This window comes from Sturnira hondurensis, unplaced genomic scaffold (genome assembly GCF_014824575.4).
Source record: "Sturnira hondurensis isolate 20B ecotype Veracruz unplaced genomic scaffold, ASM1482457v3 Scaffold0020392, whole genome shotgun sequence".
Classification (NCBI taxonomy): Eukaryota; Metazoa; Chordata; class Mammalia; order Chiroptera; family Phyllostomidae; genus Sturnira; species Sturnira hondurensis.
In genome coordinates, this window is record NW_028093023.1 from 229,913 (window position 1) to 252,283 (window position 22,371).

Below are 22,371 nucleotides of genomic sequence, written 5' to 3' on the forward strand. Positions count from 1 at the left end.
TGTGCTGGGAACTGGCCTGCAACCCAGGCATGTGCCCCGACTGGGAATGGAACCGCGACCCCCTGGTTCGCAGGCCCGTGCTCAATCCACTGAGCTACACCAGCCAGGGACAGTACTTCATTATTTTTTAAGGCTGAATAATATTCTGTTGTCTGTATGCACTGAATTTTGTTTATCCATTCATCTGTTGAACACTTCGGTTGTTTCCATTTCTGGCTATTGTGAGTAGTACTTCTATGAACATGTGTGTGCAAGTATCTCTCCAAGCCCCTGCTTTCAATTCTTTTGGGTATATACTCAGAAGTGAAATAGCTGGATCATATGCTTAACTCTATGTTTAACTTTTGGAGGAACTGCCAAACTGTTTTCCACAACTGTTGCACCACTTCACATTCCCACCAAGAATGCTGGTTTCAATTTCAAGGGTTCCAATTACTCCATTTCCTCACCAACACTCCTAATGAGTGTGAAAGAGGGTGGAATTTTGACATATGGAAGAAGGAGATGAGGCAGCCTTTCAGGCCACAGTGGTCTGAAGGTGTTATGGTATGCCATAGATCTAATCACACACAGTCTGATGTTATAATTCACATGGGGTTCAGTTTGCCTCTGTCTCCTGGAAATAGACTGACTCTGTAGCCTGTTGGAAAGCCACTGTCTCATGGGTATCTTCTGATGCTGCTAGAATTCATGTTGGCTCAGGTGTGCTGGGACACCAGTGGCTCTTTGTGAGAAAGGGTGAGCCAGGGACAGAGGAACTGACATGCAGAAGGTTGGCCAGTCACCTAATCACAATGACCAGGGACTGTGACCAAAACAGCCCGCATCATATAGGTAAGGGTTCATCTCAAATACAGGTGTGGGTGTGGGACATGCAGCTGTCTCCAGGCAGCAGGGGCACCTGGAGTTGAATGGGCAAGAGCATCATTTTTCTCTTGGCAGAAGGACAGGTAGGTGCTGTGTGCACGGTGGCTGGTCCCCAGCACCAAGAGATGAGCTGTCCATACACAAAAAGAAGGGACACAGGGGCCTATTGAGGTCTGGCAACCACAACCTGCTGAATGGAGTAAGGCTTAGGGTGGGGTTCCATGGGAATGAGATAATGAAGGACCAATCAAGAACCTAGGGGTGCATGAACACAAGCTAGGGTGAGCTCAGGGAGTTCCCCAGTGCCCTGTAGTAAGGCCTCCCCAAAGGACTTCCCAGCTGGGAACAAGGGGCAGGGTTGGGCCTTCACATGCTATTGTTCAACTGGAAATCCAGAGCCTCACATTGGGGAAATCCAGCCCCACTGGATACCCCAATCTCTATTAGAAAACACGGTTTGTGCTCCTAAGTCAGGGTGCCTCTAACTCCTAGGCTTGCTTCCTCTAGGTAGTTCAGAGCCATGATTCAGTGGGATCTGTGTGCTGGAGTCAGCTCATCCTGACTCTGAGAGCCCATTCTGTGCACATTTTCAAAACTCTGCACTAGTGACATTGTGTTTAAAGCTCAAAATTGGCCATGGTAGAAGCATTAATACCACAGAAACTGGCAAATGCTGTAAACCTGGGCTTATTTGCTAATAACTGTTAAACATTAGCAACATTCCACTTGCCCTGCATGAGAGGCAAACCTGATGTTTTTGACAGCTCTAATTCCTTCTGGATCCTGCTGCAACCCCTTTGTCCCAAGGCCCCTGTCCAGCAGCTCACATATCCCTGCCGTCCTCACCAACTCCTGGATGGCTGAATGATGTACAGGGTGGAGCAAAGAGGCCTGGGAAGCTGTGCTTGCTTGCCACCAATTTGCAGACAGTGGCTCCTTTCCCTTCCTATGGCAGAAGCAGGGCTAACCAGTTTCTTTGTGTCTAGGTCATCTGCTATGGCAGGTGTGGTGTACCCCAAACAGGTGAGTGTTATGGATTTCTGTCCCCTGTGACCATCTCAATGTTGGGCAGCAAATAGGTCCAAGGTTCTTGTGCTCTTTGGGGCTCCCTCTGGTAAAAGAATACTAAGGGTTTACAATTGTCTGGAGGCTCCTTTATTTATTCAGTATGCATTTATTAGGCACCCTCAGTGTGTTGAGCATTCAGCTGGGTTTTGAGGCTGCAGGAATGCCTAAGATTAGGTCCTAAGCTAGTGTACTCATTAAATCAATTATAATACACCATAATAAGTGCTGTAGTGACGAATGCAAAATGTGCTATGAAAGCAGAGGAGAGAGTTTAATCCTTGAGTGGGAGATACATTTTGGGGGAGAGAGTTAATCTGGGTCTTGGACTTTGGGTTGAAGTTTGCCCCCTGGGTAGGAGTTTGCTAATTGGTGAGGTATGCAACTAGCATTTCCACCAGAAGATAAGAGAATGTGTGCCAGGCACATGTGAAGAGAGAAAAGAAGTGAGGCTGGAGGATAGAGGACTTCAAGGGCAATGAGGAAAGATGTGGGAAAGGCCAAGAGAGGCCTGATCACAAAGGGGTCCAAATTCCAGGCCACTGAATGCCTGTGTGTGGAATAATGAGATAGATCTCTTTTTCCCCTTGCCTTTAGGCCCCTGTGGATTTAGACATGTACCAAAGCTCCTACACAGTCAACTATAAACCCTATGGGAAGCACAAGTACTCCAGAATCACACCACGAGAGGTAAAAAGTAACTCAGTGTTGTATTGTCTTCAACTGCCCAATGTATACATTGGAGACACTTATTTAGAACAACATCTGATACCAAGAGATCTAAGAGGTGTTTTATATATGTGTGTGTGTTTTAAAATGCACATCAGATATCAGTCATGCATACAGAAGAATGTAAATAATATACACTTGATGCCTTAAATAGCACTGATAACACAAACACTAATGCACCCATTCTCAGGAAGCTCACACAGTACAGTAACAGGACCTCAGAGCCTGTGCGTGACCCTTACTGCTTATATGCTCCCCTACATCCAAAAGAGCTGCTTTTCTGAGTTCTGGGCCAATCATTCTCTTGAGTGTATGTGTGTTTTAAAGAAGAAAGAGTTTTACCCTGTATGGACATATACTGCTAAACAAATTGTTCCATTTTACCTTCTATTAACTTTATTATATGTTGGATCATATTTTTGGTACTCTTTTGTGACTTTTATTTGTTGCTGAACATTATAATGCTTTCTTCGTTTTCTGCGGCATAGAATTGCATTGCATGGAGAGGCCACCATATATTTGTTTTTTTCTCCCACTGGCAGACATCTGATTATTTACTTTTTTGTTACCCTGATGCCCCCAAATATTGCAGTGAAGATGAGGTACAGCCTCACATGCAAGAGTTCACCCATCTGAGGAGTTGAATTGGTTGCCACTGGAGTCATTACTGTTTTCCAAAACCTCGCATCAATGCACCTTCTCCCAAGCAGATGCTGTCATTCTTAATTCTCTAATCTTACTACTATTTGGCATTACCAGACATCTAAAATTTTTGTCAATTTGGTGCATTTGAAATAACATTTTTCTGTGGTCATAATTTTCATTTCACTCATTATTAATGCAGTTTAGCATCTTCTCATTGTTTATGAATATTTATTATTGTGTGAAATGTCTGTTCATGTCTTTTGACCATTTCTCTATTAAATTATGTATCTTTTATTAATTTGTAGGAGGCCTTTACATTCTGGATATCTTTCACTTGTCAGTTATATATGTGGCAAAACTCTTCTACAGTTGCTGCTTTGCCTTTCACTGTCTTTCAGGGAATAGCAATTCTTGTTTTAATGCAGCCAGATGTGTTAGTTGTTCCCTTTATCATTTGCTCTTTTAAAGTCTTATTTAAGAAATTCTTTTCTATCTTGAGGTAGCTCCATTAAAAATAATAATAAGTGTATACAAACAAAAATGGAACAACTTCTGAAATAAATTATTTAGTGGAAGCAAAGTACAGAATTCAATTGCAATGTGCATTGTTTATGTATAAAACAGGGGTGCAGATATATACAATTATGTTTAAATGTACAGAAAATATTTATAGAAAGATACAGAAAACGCTCACGACAGTGGTTACCTCTGGAGATGGGGACCAAGGGAGGAGGAGGGTGGGAGAGAATTTTTTCTCTATTTTTTAATAGTTTATTTTTATTGTATTTTCCAGTACCATTTATCTCCCATATACCCTTTTCCACCTCCAACCTCTCTACCCCCTGTAATCACCACCCTGCTTCCCATATGCATGAGTTCTTTTTTTTTGCTTGATCCCTCTACCTTCCCCAATGACCCCCAAAGACACTTTTCACTCTTATCCCTTTTGTATTATTTCAGCATTTTGCTCTATTGTATTCAATATATATTACTCTTCAAAAACTAATACATTTTTAAACAAAAAAAAAGTGTGTTTTGCCTTGGATACTTCCAACCAAGGAAGCTACATTGCCTTTCACTCATGTGTGATTTGTTCCCGCAGCAAGTGAAGATAGAGACCCAACTTCAGGAAAAAGAATTTTATATGTGCATACCCAGTCCCAACCCCAAGCTAGAGGATGGATACCCTGCCTTCAAAAGACCCTACATGAATGCCAAAGACCTGGGACACCCCGGCTTCTTCCCATCAGTGGGCCACATGAGCACAGTGAAGGATGAATGTAGGTTCCCCAGCATCTGCCCTTCTGTGCACCCAGTTTCCCATGCTCTGTATGTGGCCCAGGGCAATCCAAACCAGGTCCACCAGAGTGCCAGCTTTCTGTGCCTCATGGAGCCAGAGCACCAACCTTCTGCAGAAGAAGGCAAAGGCTACCTTCTACTGCCTGGTTGCTTCTGTCCTCATCACTGCACAGTCAAGGTCCCCATCATAAACCGATGGGGCCCTCTACTGCCATTCTACCAGTAGAAAGGATAAGAACACCTTTGAAGGTCACTGTGGAAATCCTTCACTCTCACAAGCAGATCTCTGCTCTGGTTTTGGATTACAGAAAGGAGGACTGAGAATAAAACCTTGGAAAGATGTTGCAGCATGACTGGGAGTGTAGTTGTTTTGCCTTACTGCCTGGCTCACCCTAGGACATAGCATCCCCACCACAGGAAGAGAAAGGGAGAGGAAAAAAAGAAAGAAAACTGGATGTATGGAGGGCCAGACCTTGTGTGGTGTTTCATTATAAGTAAGAATCTTGCTGTAAATATTCTTACTGTTTTAGACATTTACTTACAAACTAGGAAAAATTATACTTCCCATAATCATCTGAATATTAAGTGTAACAGTGAAACTTGAAATGCTGTTAGCTCACTTTTCTCCTCACTACTCTGGTACAATCAAGAGTAACCATTTAGAAGCCATCAGTAGGGCTTTTATAAACATGTTCATGTATGAACCAGTTAGAAAATAAGCTAAGCTGCTGTAACAAAGAGAACCACAATAGAGCAACTTGAACACTATGAGGTGGGCAGTCAAGGAAGGTGTGGCATCTTTTCTATGGCTTCCATTGCTGGGTCTAAGATGGCTGTTATGACTAAACTGTGTGCTCCCCTCAAATCTATATGTTAAAACTCTACCCCCCAATGTGACTTATTTGGAGATAGGGACTTTACAAGTTAATTAAAGTTAAATGAGGTCATAAGTGTGGGGCCCTAATCCAATAAGAGTGGTGTCTTTCTAAAAAGAGAAAATTTACTTTCAATGGTCTAATAAATAAAGTGTTGGTGGAATAGAGGAATAGGTGAAACAATCCCAGTGGCAAAACAATACAAATTGTAGCTGGGTGATGGGTACATGGAAGTTCATTATCCTATTCTCTCTACTTTTGTGTGTTTGAAAATTTTCATCAAAAAACATTTAAAAAGGAGTGAAGGATAAAGGAGGGCAAAAAGGAAGAAAGGAAAGGGGGATAAAAGATGTGCTCCTTTAGATTACCATTAGCCATTTTAAGTGCATCTAATTTATAATATTCTTCTCATCCTTGCTATATACATTAAGAAAAATAAGGAAGGAAGGAAGGAAGGAAGGAAGGAAGGAAGGAAGGAAGGAAGGAAGGAAGGAAGGAAGGAAGGAAGGAAGGGAAAAGAAGAGAGGGTGTGGGAGGAAGAGATAGAGACAGAAAAGGAGAAAGAAAGAAAAGTCTGATAGTTTGATCCCTGGTGAGGGTGAATAATTCTGCAAATGATCTTCATCTCTTCATCAGTTGTAAAATGTTTCCTCATCAGTGTGTTCCCTTCTTCCTTAACTGTACAATCTTCAGTGAATCTGTTTTATGCATAATTCCTTCTAGTGTGTCTACACAAGAAAGTGTCTATGAACTAAAGTTCACAAGCTCTCAATGCCTGTTAATAAGTAACATTTTTTTAGCGTTGGGTCATGTTGACATTTTTAATACATAGATGTTTCCAAAAATGATTTAGTTGAGCTGAAATCATTAATAATAACAAGAACTGCTCTTTGTTGATCACTTAGCACATACCAGGCTCTCTGTGCACATATCACAAACATCCTTTTATCCTCACACATGGCTGCAGAAACTGAGGGTCAGGGAGCCCAAGGCTACACATAGCAGAGCCAGAGTGTGAACCCCAATATATCTGATTCCAACTCCAAAGCCTCAGTCATTTTTAGAATGTTATGTTATTTTTATTCCAAATAAATTATTGGAATTCCTTCAGTACAATAGCTCTCTTCCTCCTAATGTCCATGTTTCATTGAGTGAACATCCATTGGAGTGAACAACAAGCTGGACCATGAAGATGGGCTGGAGTCAGAGTCCTCCTCCTGGAAGTCTTAATCTGAAGTGTTCGGGAGGTCATAGACTTCATCACTGACTTACGAGGGGCATGACTGTTTATGCTAAAGATATAAAACATCACCAAAATGTGCCTGGATACCAGCTTAGGAATGGCCAGAGCAAGAAGGCTGGCTGTAACCTGGGTCTCTTGGAGCAGGAGAGGACAGCAGCAGGAGAGCCCCAAAAGCAATTACTCAAGAGGGGGATGTGAGCTGAAACCCCCACAACACTCTGCATTTCAGGCGCTTGCTGAAGCCTGGAGTCTGGGGAAAGGGCTGTGCCTGCAAAAAAGCCATTGAAGTCCAGATTGTGCCTCAGAAATCTCTGTCCAGACCCCAGTGCAGCAGGCTTCCTCTGTTGGCATCCAGGAGCACCCTGCAGTTTCTCCCCATGTTACCCTCAGGGGAACCCACACACATCTGATTATTTTTCATCTCCTTACATCACTGCCCATCTTCGGCCCTTCGAATATGACACAATCCTTTCAACTCCACCACTCTGCCTTCCCTACATGTGCATTCAACAGTTCCCATCTCTGTACCTTTGCATTTGCTGTTTCATTCTTTCTGCTAGGAAGCTGTTGTTCTGCTCCCCACTGCTGAATCATTCCTTCTTTTGACAATCCCTTGTCCCTAACAGTTTTCTCTTCCAGGTGTTCCCAAAGATCTTCATTGCTACATCTCTTAGCAGGGTGCTGTGAGGATTACATGAATGAATACCTATAGCCTGGCAAATAGTGGGGGTTCAATAATTATTAAATCTTTAAAAGTTTTTATTATTTTTAGAATTATTATTGTTTTATTTATCTCAAAGAGTGTTTTATGTATCTTTGCTGCTCCTGGAACCTGGTATATAGCAGGTGCTCAAAAACTACTAAAGAAATGAATGGGGGTGTGGCAGAGAAAGGGCTTTTTAAGGGAAGGCACAGGAATGGGGTGGCCCAGCTCTGCTGCAGGCATTTTCTGTAGCAGCTCTCCAGGCCTTTCCCATTAGCAGCTGCAGCCTCTTGCTAGGGTTGTGCATGCAACTTCAGCCACGGAAGTCCTCTCTCTGTACCTGACAATGTCAGGTGAAGGGACTTGGACAGATATCCCCAAGAATGGCCCACAACTTTGCACAATGAATTCTACTCTCTACCAATTGGAGTCACCTGTGGGAACAGGCAGAAATGATGGTGGGAATTCCAAAATGTGTTGTCACCCTTCCCCCTCAACCCCAAGTGCCTTCCTAGTCCCAACTTTGGCCGGGCTTAACATCCATGTTTAATCAAGTAGATCCAAGAGCTGCCTGATTTGGTTGACAGACATTTTAATATTCTCAGGAGATGACTCTTAACTGCTTGCTCAGTTTATTCCTGGGACACAACATGGCTAGATGCCAAGCAGAGCACTGACCTGGAGCAGCTGTGGAGGTGGACCTGAGGTGCCACCAGGATGTGCAGGTCCATGTCAGGCACACCACAACCATTGAGTTAGTGTAGTTTGCACTCCCATTGTATAGCTGAGGAAATCCGGGGGTCAGGTGATTGGGCCAAATGTCACAGGATTTCAAGCTTCTTTTTTTCCCCCATGAAATCTCACTTCCATAAAACCTTCATTTTTCTCATTTGTAAATTACACCTATCTCATAAGGTATAAATAAAAATGTATGTAAATATACTTACTTTTTTAAAAGGTAAATAAAGTATTCCTTTCAATTATTAACATAAAAGAGAATGAGCTGACACCTCTGTGGCTGCACTTGTGGATTTGCCAGCACTGTGTCCCTGTGCACTAAAGGGGTGTTTTTGTCATTTCTTGGTGAAAGTGAGTATGGGTAGAGTAGGGAGATTGAAGGTGGGCTGATAATGAAGTTGCAGAAACTGGACTGAGAGGCTCCAAGATAATGCAGACAGCCCTTACATGTGTATATTTTCAGAGCTTACAAGATAAAGTCAGAGACAGTATCTTTTAATTCTTCTTTCATCTCTGTGACAAGAATTCATACCCCCATTTCACAGAGGGGATAAGTTACTAAGGCTGACTGGGGATGCAGACGCCAGGCCTGCACTTCTGGATCAAGCTACTGCCCACTGTGGAGCACTGTCTTTGGAAAGCTGTCTAGCAGGGGAGCACATGAATGCACCATGGAAAATGCTGATGACTTAGCTCTACCAGATCTGCATGGAGAGTGACTAGGTCTGGAACAAACTCCAAGAATCTGAATTTTTATCCAGTTCATATGGAGGTTTGGGCTCTGAATCACACTTTGCAAAGTAACAAAGGAGTATACAATATTCCTAGGAGCCTTCAGCAGACAGCAGCAAATCTCTGCTGGACAAAAAAAAAATAGCTGGGAGTGGTGGAGGTGAAAGGCAGTCTTTGGGGAGATCAGAGCATGCATATATGGAAATATATCAAGAATGTTTTGGCCAAGCAACATACCAGAATGTGTATATTAATTTCAAAACTTTAAAATATATACCTTTTTAAAAATTATATTTTATTGATTATGCTATTATAGTTGCCCCAACTTTTCCCCCTTTGCCCCTCTCCACCTAGCATCCCCCACTCTCTTAGGCAATCCCCACACCTTTGTTCATGTCCATGGGTCATGCATATAAGTTCTTTGGCTTTTCATTTCCTACACTATACTTTACTTCCCCATGACTATTCTGTCACTAGCTTCTTAATCCCTTCACCTTTTTTCCTACTTCCCCAAATCTCCTTCCCATCTGGCCACCATCAAACCATTATCCATATCTATGATTCTGTTTCTGTTCTGTTTGTTTGGTTAGTTTGTTTTTCAGCTTCAATTGTTGATAGATATGTATTTATTGCCATTTCCTTGTTCATAGTTTTCATCTTCTTTTTCTTAAATAAGTCCCTTTAACATTTCCTATAATAATGGTTTCACGATGATTAACTCCTCTAGCTTTTTCTTGTCTGGGAAGCTCTTTATCTGCCCTTTGATTCTAAGTGATAGCTTTGCCAGATACAGTACTCTTGGTTGTAGGTCCTTGCTTTTCATGCCTTTGAATATTCCTTGTCAATTCCTTTTAGTCTGTAAAGTTTCTTTGGAGAAATCAGCTAACAGCCTTATGGGAACTCCCTTGTAGGTAACAACCTGCTTTTCTCTTGCTGCTTTTAAAGATTCTCTCTTTATCTTTAACCTTTGGCATTTTGATTATGATGTGTCTTGGTGTGGGCTTCTTTGCATACAACTTGTCTTTGCTTCCTTGATTTGTATGCATAGTTCTTTCACCAAAGTTTTTTTCATTATTTTTTCAATATCTTACTCTTTCTCTTCTCCTTTCAGCACCCTTATGATGTGAATGTTGGTACACTTCAAGTTGTCTCAGAGGCTCCTTATACTATCTTCATTTTATTGGATTCTTTTTTCTTCTTGCTATTTCATTGTTTTTGTTCATTTGTTTGTTTTGCTTTCTTATGTTACAAATCATTGATTCAATTCTTGGCTTCATCCACTCTACTGTTGATCCCCTGTTAATTGTTCTTTATTTCAATTAGTGTATCCTTCACTTCTTACTGAACATCTTTTATGCTGTTGAGGTCCTCACTAAGCTCCTTGAACATTCTTATAATTGGTATGTTGAATTCTGCATCTGCTACATTGCTTATCTCTATTTTGTTTAGCCATTTTTCTTAATACAACAGCAATCAAGGCTCAACTACAAGAGGAGGGTATACTCAGCCCACATGGAGGGTGCACCTCAAGCTCCCAGCTTGGGTGATAGGAGAGGCTGTATCACTGGACCCTACAGGACACCTACTACAATTGGCCACACTACCAAGACAGGGAGTGATAGCAGCTCTACCTAATACACAGAAACAGAGAGGCCACCAAGATGAGGAGACAAAGAAGCATGGCCCAAATGAAAGAATAGATCAAAACTCCTGATAAAAGTATATCTTTATTGTACTTATGTGAAGTACCTAGTGAAACCCATAGAGACAGGAAGTAGAATGGTGGTTGCCCTGGGCTTGGCAGAGGGGTGAATAGAATGATGAAAAAGTTCTGGAAATGGATGGTGATGATGGTTGCACAACAATGTGAATGTACTTTATGACACTGAACTATAGACTAAAAAATAGTTGAAAGAATAAATTTTATGTCGTGTGTATACTTTATCACAATTATATTTATGCACACACACACAAGGAATCCTCTATAAGTATAACATAAGATCTAAAAATTATAAATTTACAATGACAATGTTACCTGCATAATAACAAAAATTTCTGCAAGGACAACACTACCATAAACAAAATCAAAAGGCAAATAATAAACTGGGAAAACATTTGCAACACAAATGACAAAACCATCTGAATCCCTTACATGCCAGAAGAAAAAAACAAACAATGCAGGAGAAATATTATTTTAAATTTAAACACTGGCCTATTTGGCAAATATTTGTTTAATACTTATGTGCCAGGCACAAATCTAAGTGCTGGAAATAGAGCAACAATGAAAATAGAACAAAGAGATTCCATACCAGTTGGGGAAAACAACAATAAACTAAAGAAAGTATATAATATGGTGGAAAGTAGTAAGTGATATGGAGAAAACTAAAGCAGCACAGAAGCTAAGAGAACTACGACACAGAGATTGGTTAAATTGGCTTGTCAAAGCAAGTCTCACTGAGAAGTCATAGGCAAATCCCTGAAAAGGAGAGAGATCTTCTCAAAGGGAAGGCTGGGGCCTACTGACCAGGGAAAGATCCTCAGGGGTATGGGCCTAGGAGGCCAAGTCAGGGCAGCAGAATGAGGTCAAAAGAGTCACAGGGAACTGAAGGGCTGCCTATGGACTGTTTAGCCATTGCAAAGGCTCCAAGTCTTATCCCAAATGAGATGGAATCCATTGGAAAGTAATGAGCAAAGGGATGAATCAACCTGATTTCTATTTTTAAAGAATGCCTTTGGCCACCTGGCTACAAAAAGATAGAGAGGGCAAATGTCAAAGCACAGGAGTGGATTAGGGTAATGTAGGTGGAAGTTGGTGGCAACCTGGACCAGAGTGGCCATGGTGACCTGGACCAGAGTAGTGCATGGTGGAGATGGAGCCTATGAGAAGTGGTGGGCTTTGGGGGTGTATGCAAAAGTACAGCCACTGGTATTCCCCACAGATTGGTGGGGATCATGTGAGAGAAAGACCTGAGGGGGCACTGGTGGCTTGTACAAATGGGAAGGTGAGCTGCTTTTCATTTAGTTAGAATGGATGACAGTCAAAATGGGTTTTGAAGGAAGATCAGCTTAGTTTTGGAAATGTTAGGTTGAAAATATCTAGGAGCAGATTTTTAAAATTACCTACCTGCACAGGGGGGAACAGGAGAGAGGTTGGGCCAGCTGAGAGATAGGAACTTGGTAGTCAACAGCCTATGGATGGTATAAAAAACCAGGGAACCTGACCCCATTGCCAGGCATGGAAGTGGTCCAAGGACTGACATCAAGGGCAAGTCAAGGTTGAGAAGTCAGGGAAATGGGGAAGAGTTGAAAGATAAAAAGAAAACCAGGGGTATTCTGGAAACCAGTTGAAGAGAAGTATCAGGGAGGAGGGAGCCATCACCAGATGAGCAGGTCCAGATAATTCTGGGCCAGGAAGCATGTGGACTGAGCACTTACCCCTAGAGACAACAACAAGGTTACCAGTGACTTGACAAGAAACCTGAGGGAAAATGGAGGCAGGAGAGGGCATCAAGAGTGAATGAGACAGAAGAAATGAAAAAAAAACATTATGGATAGTTGTTAAGAAGTTTCTCAGTAAAGGGGGTTCATGAAAATGGACAAAGATGTGGAAAGTTCACAGAAAAAAAGTACATGTGCTTTTAATCACATGGGAAAATTCTGAAGTTCACAATAAGTCCATGTAAACAACAAAAAGGTACCTATATCTACCACATTTAGGAGAGGTTAAAAAGTTGGTGCTATCCTGTCAGAAGGGCAGAAAAATCAACTCATATCCACTGTTGTTAGCAATGTATTTGTGGGGCTTTATGGTCAGTAAAAATCCAGTTACACTTCAGCCCAGCAATTCTTCTCCTAGAAATACATCCCAAGGGACAAAGACAAACAGGTACTCAATGACTATGTATAGGCATATTCACATCACTATTATTTGTAATAGCAAAATGCTGGAAGAAATCCAAGTGTCTTTCATAGTGTGGCCAGAAATACAGCAAAGCCACTATAATAGGTACAGATGTGGCATAAGTGTGTGGACTAGTGAACCAAAACACTAAGTGTATATCCTCTCTTCTCATTTGTTATGAGAAGGGATACCTATGTACCTGCCTAGACAGGCCTGAGAAATTTATGGGAACATAGACTAGCAATTAAAAACAGGGATGAACTGAGGAGGACTGAGGTTAAAAGGTGGGTAACACATTTTATTTTTTTATCTTTTGTACCATTTGAAGTTTTAATTATGAACATCTTAAATTTAAAATAAAACTTATACAGTGGGGTCACATCCTGTAGAGTTAGAGGGGACCATCAGGTCATCTAACCCAGTGGTTCACACCCAGGACTGCTGTGAGATTCTATACCTAGGACCCAGTCTGGAGAGTCAACGAGAGTCCCTCAGGCCACTCTGAAACAACAGGCAGGAGAGTGCAGTGGGCATGCTCCCCACAGTGTTTAATTCCCTGGAGAAACTGAGGGCCTTATAGAGTCAAGCACTGTTCTGGGGGCTGTTTTCCAATAGTGAACAGACAAGCAAGAAGATTTCAGACCTTCCCTGCTGTAAGAAGAGACAACAGATAAAATGATATAATAGCTCAAATTAACTATTTTATAGAAAATAACTGATGCTCTTAACAATGCTGTGAAAACAGGTACCATTGTTATCTTCATTTTATATGAGAAATAGAGGCACAGAAAGCTCACACAGCCAGTAAGTGGTTGAGCTAAGATTTGAACACCAGCAGTCTATTTGTTAAGATGAGAAGTATAATATTTTAAAAAAATGATTTGGACTGACAAGAGATTGAGTGAACCTCTGAGTTTGGTGTCCTCTCTAAGATCTAAACTACAGGGGAAGCTCTGGGGCTGAGAAACTCATGGAGAAGACATCTGGGGGTGCTCCTGAAACAGGAAGACCAGCATGACTAGCAGTGGGGATGGAGAATGAATATTTGAAGGGCAGAGTGAGTGAAGGTCTTATGGCCTCAGCACTGTCCTGCTGTGACTCTTTCTGCAAGTGACTGGAAGCACACTGCCTGTTCTCTTATGTGACAATTCTGCTCATGAGGGGACTTTTTTTATGGTTTGAGCTCTTCTAGATTTACCACAATAGTCATTCTCTCTTCTAGACTAACAGAAACCCTCCTTGTTTCAGCCAGGACTATTATTACATTTCCCAGCTTCCCTTACATAAAATGTGGTGACTAAGTTCCAGATAATGAGTCATAAGCAGAAGTGATACGTTTATCTTTTCCTTCTCCATCCTGCAGCTTGGACAAGTCATGAGCCAAGTTGGATCTGGTAGATTGGAATGACAGAAGAGAGCTCAATTCCTGAATGGTACACAGCAGTCATATCAGCTCTGGAATGTCCCATGGTAGAGAAATAAACCATCAGTGGTTCTCAGCCTTGACTGTACATAAAAATACCCTAGAGAGCACTAAAAAAATATTGTCTTGGCTGGTGTGGCTCAGTAGATTGAGTGCTGATCTTAGAACCAAATGGTCACCTGTTTGATTCCCAGCCTAGGTTGCAGGCCAGGTCCCCCCAGTGGAGGGCGTGTTAGAGGCAACCACACATTGATGTTTCTCTCCTCTTTCTCCCTCCCTTACCCTCTCCCTAAAAATAAATAAAACCACAGGAAAAAACTAAATTAAAATATACATATAGATGACTGCCCTCTCCCCCTCAATTTCTGATATAATTTGGTCAGCAATTGCCTTTGCAGTGGATATTTTAAGTTTCCCAGCCAAGGCTGAGAACCACTGGTTTATGGCACTATTGATTTGGGTTTGTGTTACCCATATCCTAACTTGTCCAAATTCAAGTGGGTTTGACTCTTAAAACTGTGCCCAGGGAACAACCATACTGCTCTCACTGGACAGGTCTTTAAATCCAAAGTCAGGTGACACACTTCCCCCTAATGACATCTCTTTGGGATGAGAGATGATCAGGTGGAGACTCACAGATACCATAATTTTGACACTTAACCCAGAATGGGGAGTTTCAGAAGGGGAAGGTTACCAAGGGTACAGGGAGTAGAGACCAGGTGATAGAGAGGTTCAGGAACATGGCAGCTTGGAGGAAGATTTGTAGTTCAGTCATTATACCTGAATAGAAAGTGTACACATGCTGTTTATCCAGAATTGAAGTCTAGCTGGATCATTTGGTGGAAAGCCTTGTGTGCCTAGCTCATATGGATGAAAAAAGGGCACTGTAATAAATCTAATTGAAAAAAATCTCACAGGGTGATCTGATCATAGATCCCTAACTGGGCAGGTCAGACTGGGTAGTCACACCCCAGGCATATGACTTCAGCAAAAGGTTTATCTTTGTCTTAAAGCAAGCCTTGTCCATTGGTTTTGTGTATCTAGATTAACATATTTTTGAAATGTCTCTTCTTCAGACCTCTTTGAAATGTAACCATCGTCAAGAGAGTATATAATTTTGTTAACTATCCTATAACACAATCCCTGACTTGCTTTCTCTTGCCTTCATGTAATATTCCTGGTATTCCCTCCTTAATTCAAAATGTATAAAAGAAACTGCATTCTCTGGAGCATGTGATATCTCACTCTTGCCATTGGTGTCAGTGTGGTTCAATTAAATTCTTATAAAAATTCTATACAGGTTTGGACATTTCTTACATTGATATTTTTAAACATTTCATGCTTTTTAAAAATTGTTATTCAACTACACTTGTCCCCATTTTCCCACCATTACTCTCCCTACCCACCCACCCCCACCTCCCACATTCAATCCTCCGCTGCCCCTGCCCATTGTCTTTGTCCATTGGTCCTTTACACATGTTCCTTGACTTGACCCTTCCCTCTCTTTCCCCAATTATTCCCCTCTCCCTTCCCTTCTGTCACTGTCTGTTCTTTATTTCCATGTCTCTGGTTCTATTTTGCTCATTTGTTTTATTGATTAGGATCCACTTATAGGTGAGATCATATGGTATTTGTCTTTCACCGAATCGCATAGCTTATTTCACTTAGTGTACTGCTCTCCAGATCCATCCATGCTGTCACGAAGGGTAGGAGTTCCATCTTTCTGTTGCATAGTATTCTGATGTGTAAATGTACTACAGGTTTTTGACCCACTCATTTATTAATGGGCACTTAGGTTGCTTCCAGCACTTGGCTATTGTAAATGACACTGCTATGAATATTCTGGTACATAGGTTCTTCTGAATTGATGTTTCAATTCCACTGCTGACATTTCTTGCATTGATGTTTACTTGGTGTAGCCATCAGGACGCTAAAGAAGCCCACTCAGGATCACCTTCTGGTACCAGCAGGGTCTTACTATGTTCCACCAACCCCATACATTATATTAGGTAAACTTGAGAGAGCTTTCTCTTGGATTCCTAGACCTCTCTGCTATAAGTAGCAAATTTTTATCTTATTTGAGCTGTTCTTAGAAAATCCTCAAGGTGAATAAGGGTTGCAATAACCCAGGAAAGGGGAGAAAAATGGGTTGCTGCTTTTAATTTTAGTTTTTATGTCATTGCTTACTAAGAGTTTAAACAAACTGGTTAAATGAAAGACTGAACTTTTACCTTCAAAGCAGAGGATATTTGCTTACTCAACCCAAATCTTGGGTATTCTTAGGTGGCTAAGAGTCTTTCTGGGGTTGCTTGAGGAAAAATTTCTGTGGAGTGTGAAGCATTCTTATATGGATATTAATCACATTTGTCTTGTCTGGAGACATAAACATAAGACATCTGTAGAAGTTTGTTCAGTCTCTACAGATCTCAAATTAAAAACTAAAATTAACAGGGGAAATTGTACTTCTAAAACCAAAAAGTCCCCAGACAGTCCACCTTTTATTAACTTTAGCTTCCTGCCAAGGCAAAGCAAACTCCATACTTAGAAAGCAGTAGACTCCATGTGCATCAAACTGGCTGTGCTGAATAGTAGATCTCCCATTTGGACAGACCTTTGCTGAGATCTCCTGCCCAACACATTCATCATGCTGCCTAGTGTGCCAGCATCGTATCTATTGTCTTTTGAGTAGAGAACTTGCTGCCTAAATATTCATATCGCAAAGGAGGAGCCACATGATGGCTCACCTTGTATCTGGTACAGATAATGATTTTTCATTAACTTCCTAATTAAATCAAAGAAGAAAATCAAGCAAATAATCCTTAAAAAAAACCTCCTCTAACACTTTCTGCAGTGTTAGCAGTTCAGAAACATTTTCCAAAGAGGGCTAGCTGGCAAAGGAAGCTGGAGGGAGAGCAGTGTCATTGTCCCAGCAGACACACACTGACCCATAGTGGCTCCATGAAGCCAACACCAGAGATATCTCCCCAGGCTTGGCTTTAGACTGAATTACATTCTGTAAGATTCAATGTCTTGGGGGTGTATTCTAGTTCACGTCAACATCATAGTATTTCTCACTGTGAAAAACATAGGCTGGTTCCCAAGTACAGTATTTACTGGGCATCTGAGCCAACAAAACAAAGAGGTAAAGGAATAAACTGTCTATCTCACAGTTGTGTGTGTCTGCTTTAAATATATACATTATATATTTAATATACAACATACATTATATGTGTGCGTATGCATATTTAGGAAATCTTCCTGATCAAATCAACAATAAAATATTTTTAAAATTAGAAGACTATAATTCAACATATATGCATAATACAATCTAAATTCATAGAGAGTTTTTAAAAAATGTAATCAGCCTATATCTGTGGTCATTTTTAACTTTATGTAAGCAATTTCCCATACCTTTTGATATCTATAAAATGTATGTGTCATTGCTGCATAGTATTCCTTCTAAAATCTTGTACATGAATGACTTGCTTCTATTATTCCTTTTGCCATCTTCTTCCAGCCACCATATCACCACTTTTTTCTCTGAAAGTAGAATTTATCTGTAATCATCTCCAGTCACCTTCAAAATCTAGAATTATTCACTGAATTTTCAGAGCCCTTACTCTTCTTTGTTTTTCTCTCAGGATGTCAGCCACATCATACCATGTCTTACTGTCTTTGTTCCATGTGGAGCTTCTCCCAGGCCAACGGCTGCACACATAACAAATCAGCCCTTAGCACAACAGCACTTGGCATATGCTAAATATTCATTATTGATCTGAAAAACACTAGGAATCTAAATGAGTTGCTGTGGCTGAGAAGCAAAGTTCTTAATCAAAATTCATTCTCTTCTCTGGGCCCAAAACTGGACTGCCTCTCCCAGCCTCATAACCACAGGACAGTGTTATTCTTTGCCAATTCAAGAGGAAAGAAATTTAATTGCAGACCTGGCTTGTGAAATCCTCTCACATGTGTTTCTCATGGATTCCCCATTTCTGATGGATGTGGATGGCTTGGAGGTCTTTGGGATGAAGTCACATAGTAGAACTTTGGTTTCCTCAGTGACCACGTGAAAAAGTGCAGTCTCTTCAAGCTCAACACCCACTTAACACTAATATTTGCAATCATATGTAGTGGTGTGCTGCTGAAATTATGGGAGTCACATGGTTATGTAGCATAACCTAAAATGTAGGCACAGTTCAGGTGGCTGCTCCAATAGCCTTTTGGCACCAAACACAGCCTTGATTATGGACAATAGCTAATAAATTCTGAGGCAGAAAGATAGATTGCCTCCTGTTAGGGTGGGGAGTAAACATTCAGCAGGAACTGTCTGCATCCATAGTTTTCTTCCATTACAACCACAGGAATCTCCCTCTTACCTGTGCCTGTAAAATCCTGTGTTTTGGGCTCTGTATAGGGAACTTCAATATTAAGGGAAGTAGTAGCTTTGCCTTAAAGCACCGTGTGAACCCAGATGAGTCACTTCCCATCCTTGGGACACATCCTTATATTGACCATGGTGGATGCAAAGGTGACATAGCCCATAGAATTCTAAAGACCCAGTTTTCATCTGTTTCACATCTATTTCATCCTCCAGTAGTTGCTGGGTCTCAGTTTCTTTGGAGGGGAATGACTATCCCTCCTCCCTTGGTCTGCACAATTATGCAAGGCTGAAACCCTGTCTTGGCTATAGGGAAGGAGAGTTCTCAGAGACATTGAAGCTCCTCTACCCTTGAGGAAGGCCATAGAGTGCTCCTGACACCCCCAAAACACTGGTCACAGGAAGATGGAACCCTGGTCCACCTCCAAGTTGGATGCGGGTTTTAGCAATTCTTTGCCCAACACACAACTATACAATTGGGAAAACTGAGGATTTGACAGATGCAGGGACAGCCCAATACCACCCAAAGGCAGAATCCCTAGATGAAGGGAGAATGTGGGTCTTTCAGGCCAGGGCTAAACTTCACCCACGGGATTGATTAGCTTTGGGAGAGGGAGCCACCAGGAACCCAGACCACTCAACCTTGTGAGGGGTCTTTTATGCTAGAGGTCCACACTGGTACACATACTACACACAACCGCTCACATTAGAGGAGGGGATATTATGCATGGTGTCAGAGGAGACATGAAGTTTGGGCAGGTGACTAAGCCAAAACAAGTAAGAAGTTGGATACAGCTCTGCCATTGGACAGTAGCAACTAGTCTCCCAGAACATGACCACAGTGCACAGCATGGGGTGGGGGAAATGTCAGAATGATGGGTATGGGAAACCCCATGGCACCAAGGGACTGCCTGTGGGGGGACTGTGTCCAGGACAGGCAGGAGACTAGAGAGATTGGCATCTAAAATCCATAGACCTGGGTATTAAGTTTTTGAAGACCATATTGCTATGTAAAAAGCCCTGCTTAAAAATGCAGAACCACCCTGGCTGGTGTGGCTCAGTGGATTGAGTGCAGGCCTGTGAACCACACAATCGAGGTCCCATTCCCAGTCAGGGCACATACCTGGGTTGCAGGCCAGTTCCCAGCAGGGGACTTACGAGAGGCAACCATACATTGATGTTTCTCTCCTTCTCTCCTTCCCTTCCCCTCTAAAGATAAATAAATAAAATCTTTTTTTAAAAATGCAGAACCAGTGTGATTCACATACATTTGCAGAATTCAAGTACACATTTGATTTTGTTAAGGAATATGATGAATAAAAATAGGTGAGATGGGATGTAAATATGCACACTGATACTTAGTTAATTTAAGAGACAAAATATATTAATACAAGAGCCCTGGATGGTATGGCCCAGTTGGTTGAGCATTAGCCTGTGAACCAAAAGACCGCTGGTTCAATTCCTGGTCAGGGCAATTACCTGGGTTGCAAGCAGGTCTCCAGTTGGGTGGTACAAGAGGCAACCAGTCCATGTTTCTCTCACACATCAATGTTTATCTCCCTTACTTTCTTCCTTCCTGCCCTCTCTAAAAATAAAACAAATAAAATCTCTAAAAATGTATTAATACAAGAGAAAAGTTTTACTTCAATCATGTAAATCATGAACACTGGCATATGTAAGTTATAAGAGTAGAGGGGTAGAGACAACTAATTAGACTAAAAAAAAGCAAATAAATGAGTTGTACATGTGGAATTCTTAATGAAACTTTATTTGGTTTGTTTGAGAAGAATGTGCTACTGTTAATATTCTATGTAAAATGTACAACATAAATAAAACATATAAGAAAAATAGAAATAAACATGGGAAGGGAAAAATCAACTGGCAATCACCTTGTTACACTTTGTCATAAGGTCTTTAAGCTAGACATATTAAGGGGAAAAATTATTCTCATGTTTTATTACCAAAAACAGCTAACAAATAACGTCTTTTCATAAAGACAAATTTCTAAATTTTAGCTAACCTTGACATAACAATGACTATTATATCAACACTTCTAATTACTATGTGCTAGGCAGTGTTTTAAATTCCTTAAATATACTTATTTAATTATTATATAGCTTGATAAGATAGTTTATAATCATTCTCTATGAAAATAACTGAAGTGCAGCAAGGTTAAAATAACTTGCTAATGGTCACCTTGCTAGTAAGTGATGGTGCCAGGATTTGAATCCGGGCTCCGGAGTCTATGTTTTCAATCACTGTACTATACTACTCCTTTCAAACAAGCAAAACAAAACAAAAACAAACAAAAAAGTGTGTGTGTGTTTTAAATAATTTACATCGAGTATATTTTTTTAAATTTATATACATGTATACTTCTGGAAACAGATTCAGTAAATAGCTTTCTACCCAGTCTGTTCTTTTTTCTTTAAACATTAACAAGAATATAAAATATTAGTTACTCGAAGCTTAGTTGGCTTTTTTCCTAAAGGCTAAACAAAAATTAGGACTTTAAAATGTGAAAATAAATCCTCATGTTTAATTAATATTCAGTAAATGAATGAAACCTTCATTTTCTGTAGTGGCAGTTATTATATATGACTAAGATATCTTATATAACCCTATTACTCAAAAAGGCTGAAAGGCATATCTTCACTATCACCCACATACAGCACTTATACATCCTTACCACTTGGTTCAGAATTTCTAGGGGGGAGGTAAAACTCATTTTAGCCTGTTACATACACTCCCATAAATAGCCCCTTTTGAGACTAATGATTCAATTATTTAAGGTAACTGGCAAGGTGTAAGATAAAAATCAGTGGGGCTAAAATTTGTAGTTTTTCAGTAAGGAAAAGGTATACACAAAAAATCTTGAGTAGGGGAAAAATTAGAAAAGTTTGCAGTTCAAGATAAGTAACAGTAAACATGCATTAACATCTTCTTAGTTAAATACCACCAGAATGGAAACATACACACACACAGAGATAGCAGGGCTGGAAGATAAAAGGGGCACAAAAATAACACCAGAATCATAACAAATTTTGAAAAACATAAAATATACAGTATAAAGGTAACAGAGCTAGCAGGCTTACAATTCTAGGCAAGCACATAAAGAAAACACCTGCCAAAAAATAGCGTGTGTGTGTTTTTTATTTAGCACAATCACAGAACACTCTTGAAATTATGAATTGCAGCTACTGAGAAATGTAAATTCATAGTGGCAGTCAGGAAATTAAATTAACATGAAAAGAGTGCTGAACCCATTTTTCAAGCCAGGAGATTCCATTTTTGTCCCCAGCTGATGTATGTGATTTACAGAGGCAGCCTAGGAAGCAGAAATCAAATAACAACCCAGGTAACGACGCTCTAGCAATAGGAGAGCTTCCTCCAAGGTCACGAAGGGAAATTCCCCAAACACAGAACTGAAGATTTACATACAGCTTAAGAAACAATTATTTGGTAGAGAAGTGGCTTCTAAATATATAGGAGAAATAACAAAGGAATCAACAATAGCATTCAGCCGAAATTTCTGACTAAGAATGGCAAAAGATCCCAAAAGCTTCCATGGAGGCAACCTACCAAAAAAGAATTAAGAATCAGACCCAGTTCAGATTTCTCAGCTACAAGACTAGATTTAAAAAATATTGTAGATTTTCTGCAGCCAAGTGACTTAAAACATAGAATCTAATATTCAAGTATGAGGAGAGAGATATTTTCAGAAACCCCAAAACAAGTGTCCAAATTATGTTATTTTGAAGGACTTATTCAAA

The 22,371-nt window shown here is 40.6% G+C and overlaps 1 protein-coding gene across 1 annotated transcript; it reads left to right on the top strand.

Annotated features, from left to right (window-relative positions):
• The first annotated feature begins 1,863 nt into the window (after positions 1 to 1,863).
• On the top strand, positions 1,864 to 4,831 carry SPMIP9 (sperm microtubule inner protein 9). The gene is made up of 3 exons (XM_037029638.1): positions 1,864 to 1,890; positions 2,530 to 2,622; positions 4,409 to 4,831. The coding sequence occupies exons 1-3, from the start codon at positions 1,864 to 1,866 to the stop codon at positions 4,829 to 4,831; spliced, it is 543 nt and encodes a 180-aa protein (XP_036885533.1).
• The last annotated feature ends 17,540 nt before the right edge of the window (positions 4,832 to 22,371 follow it).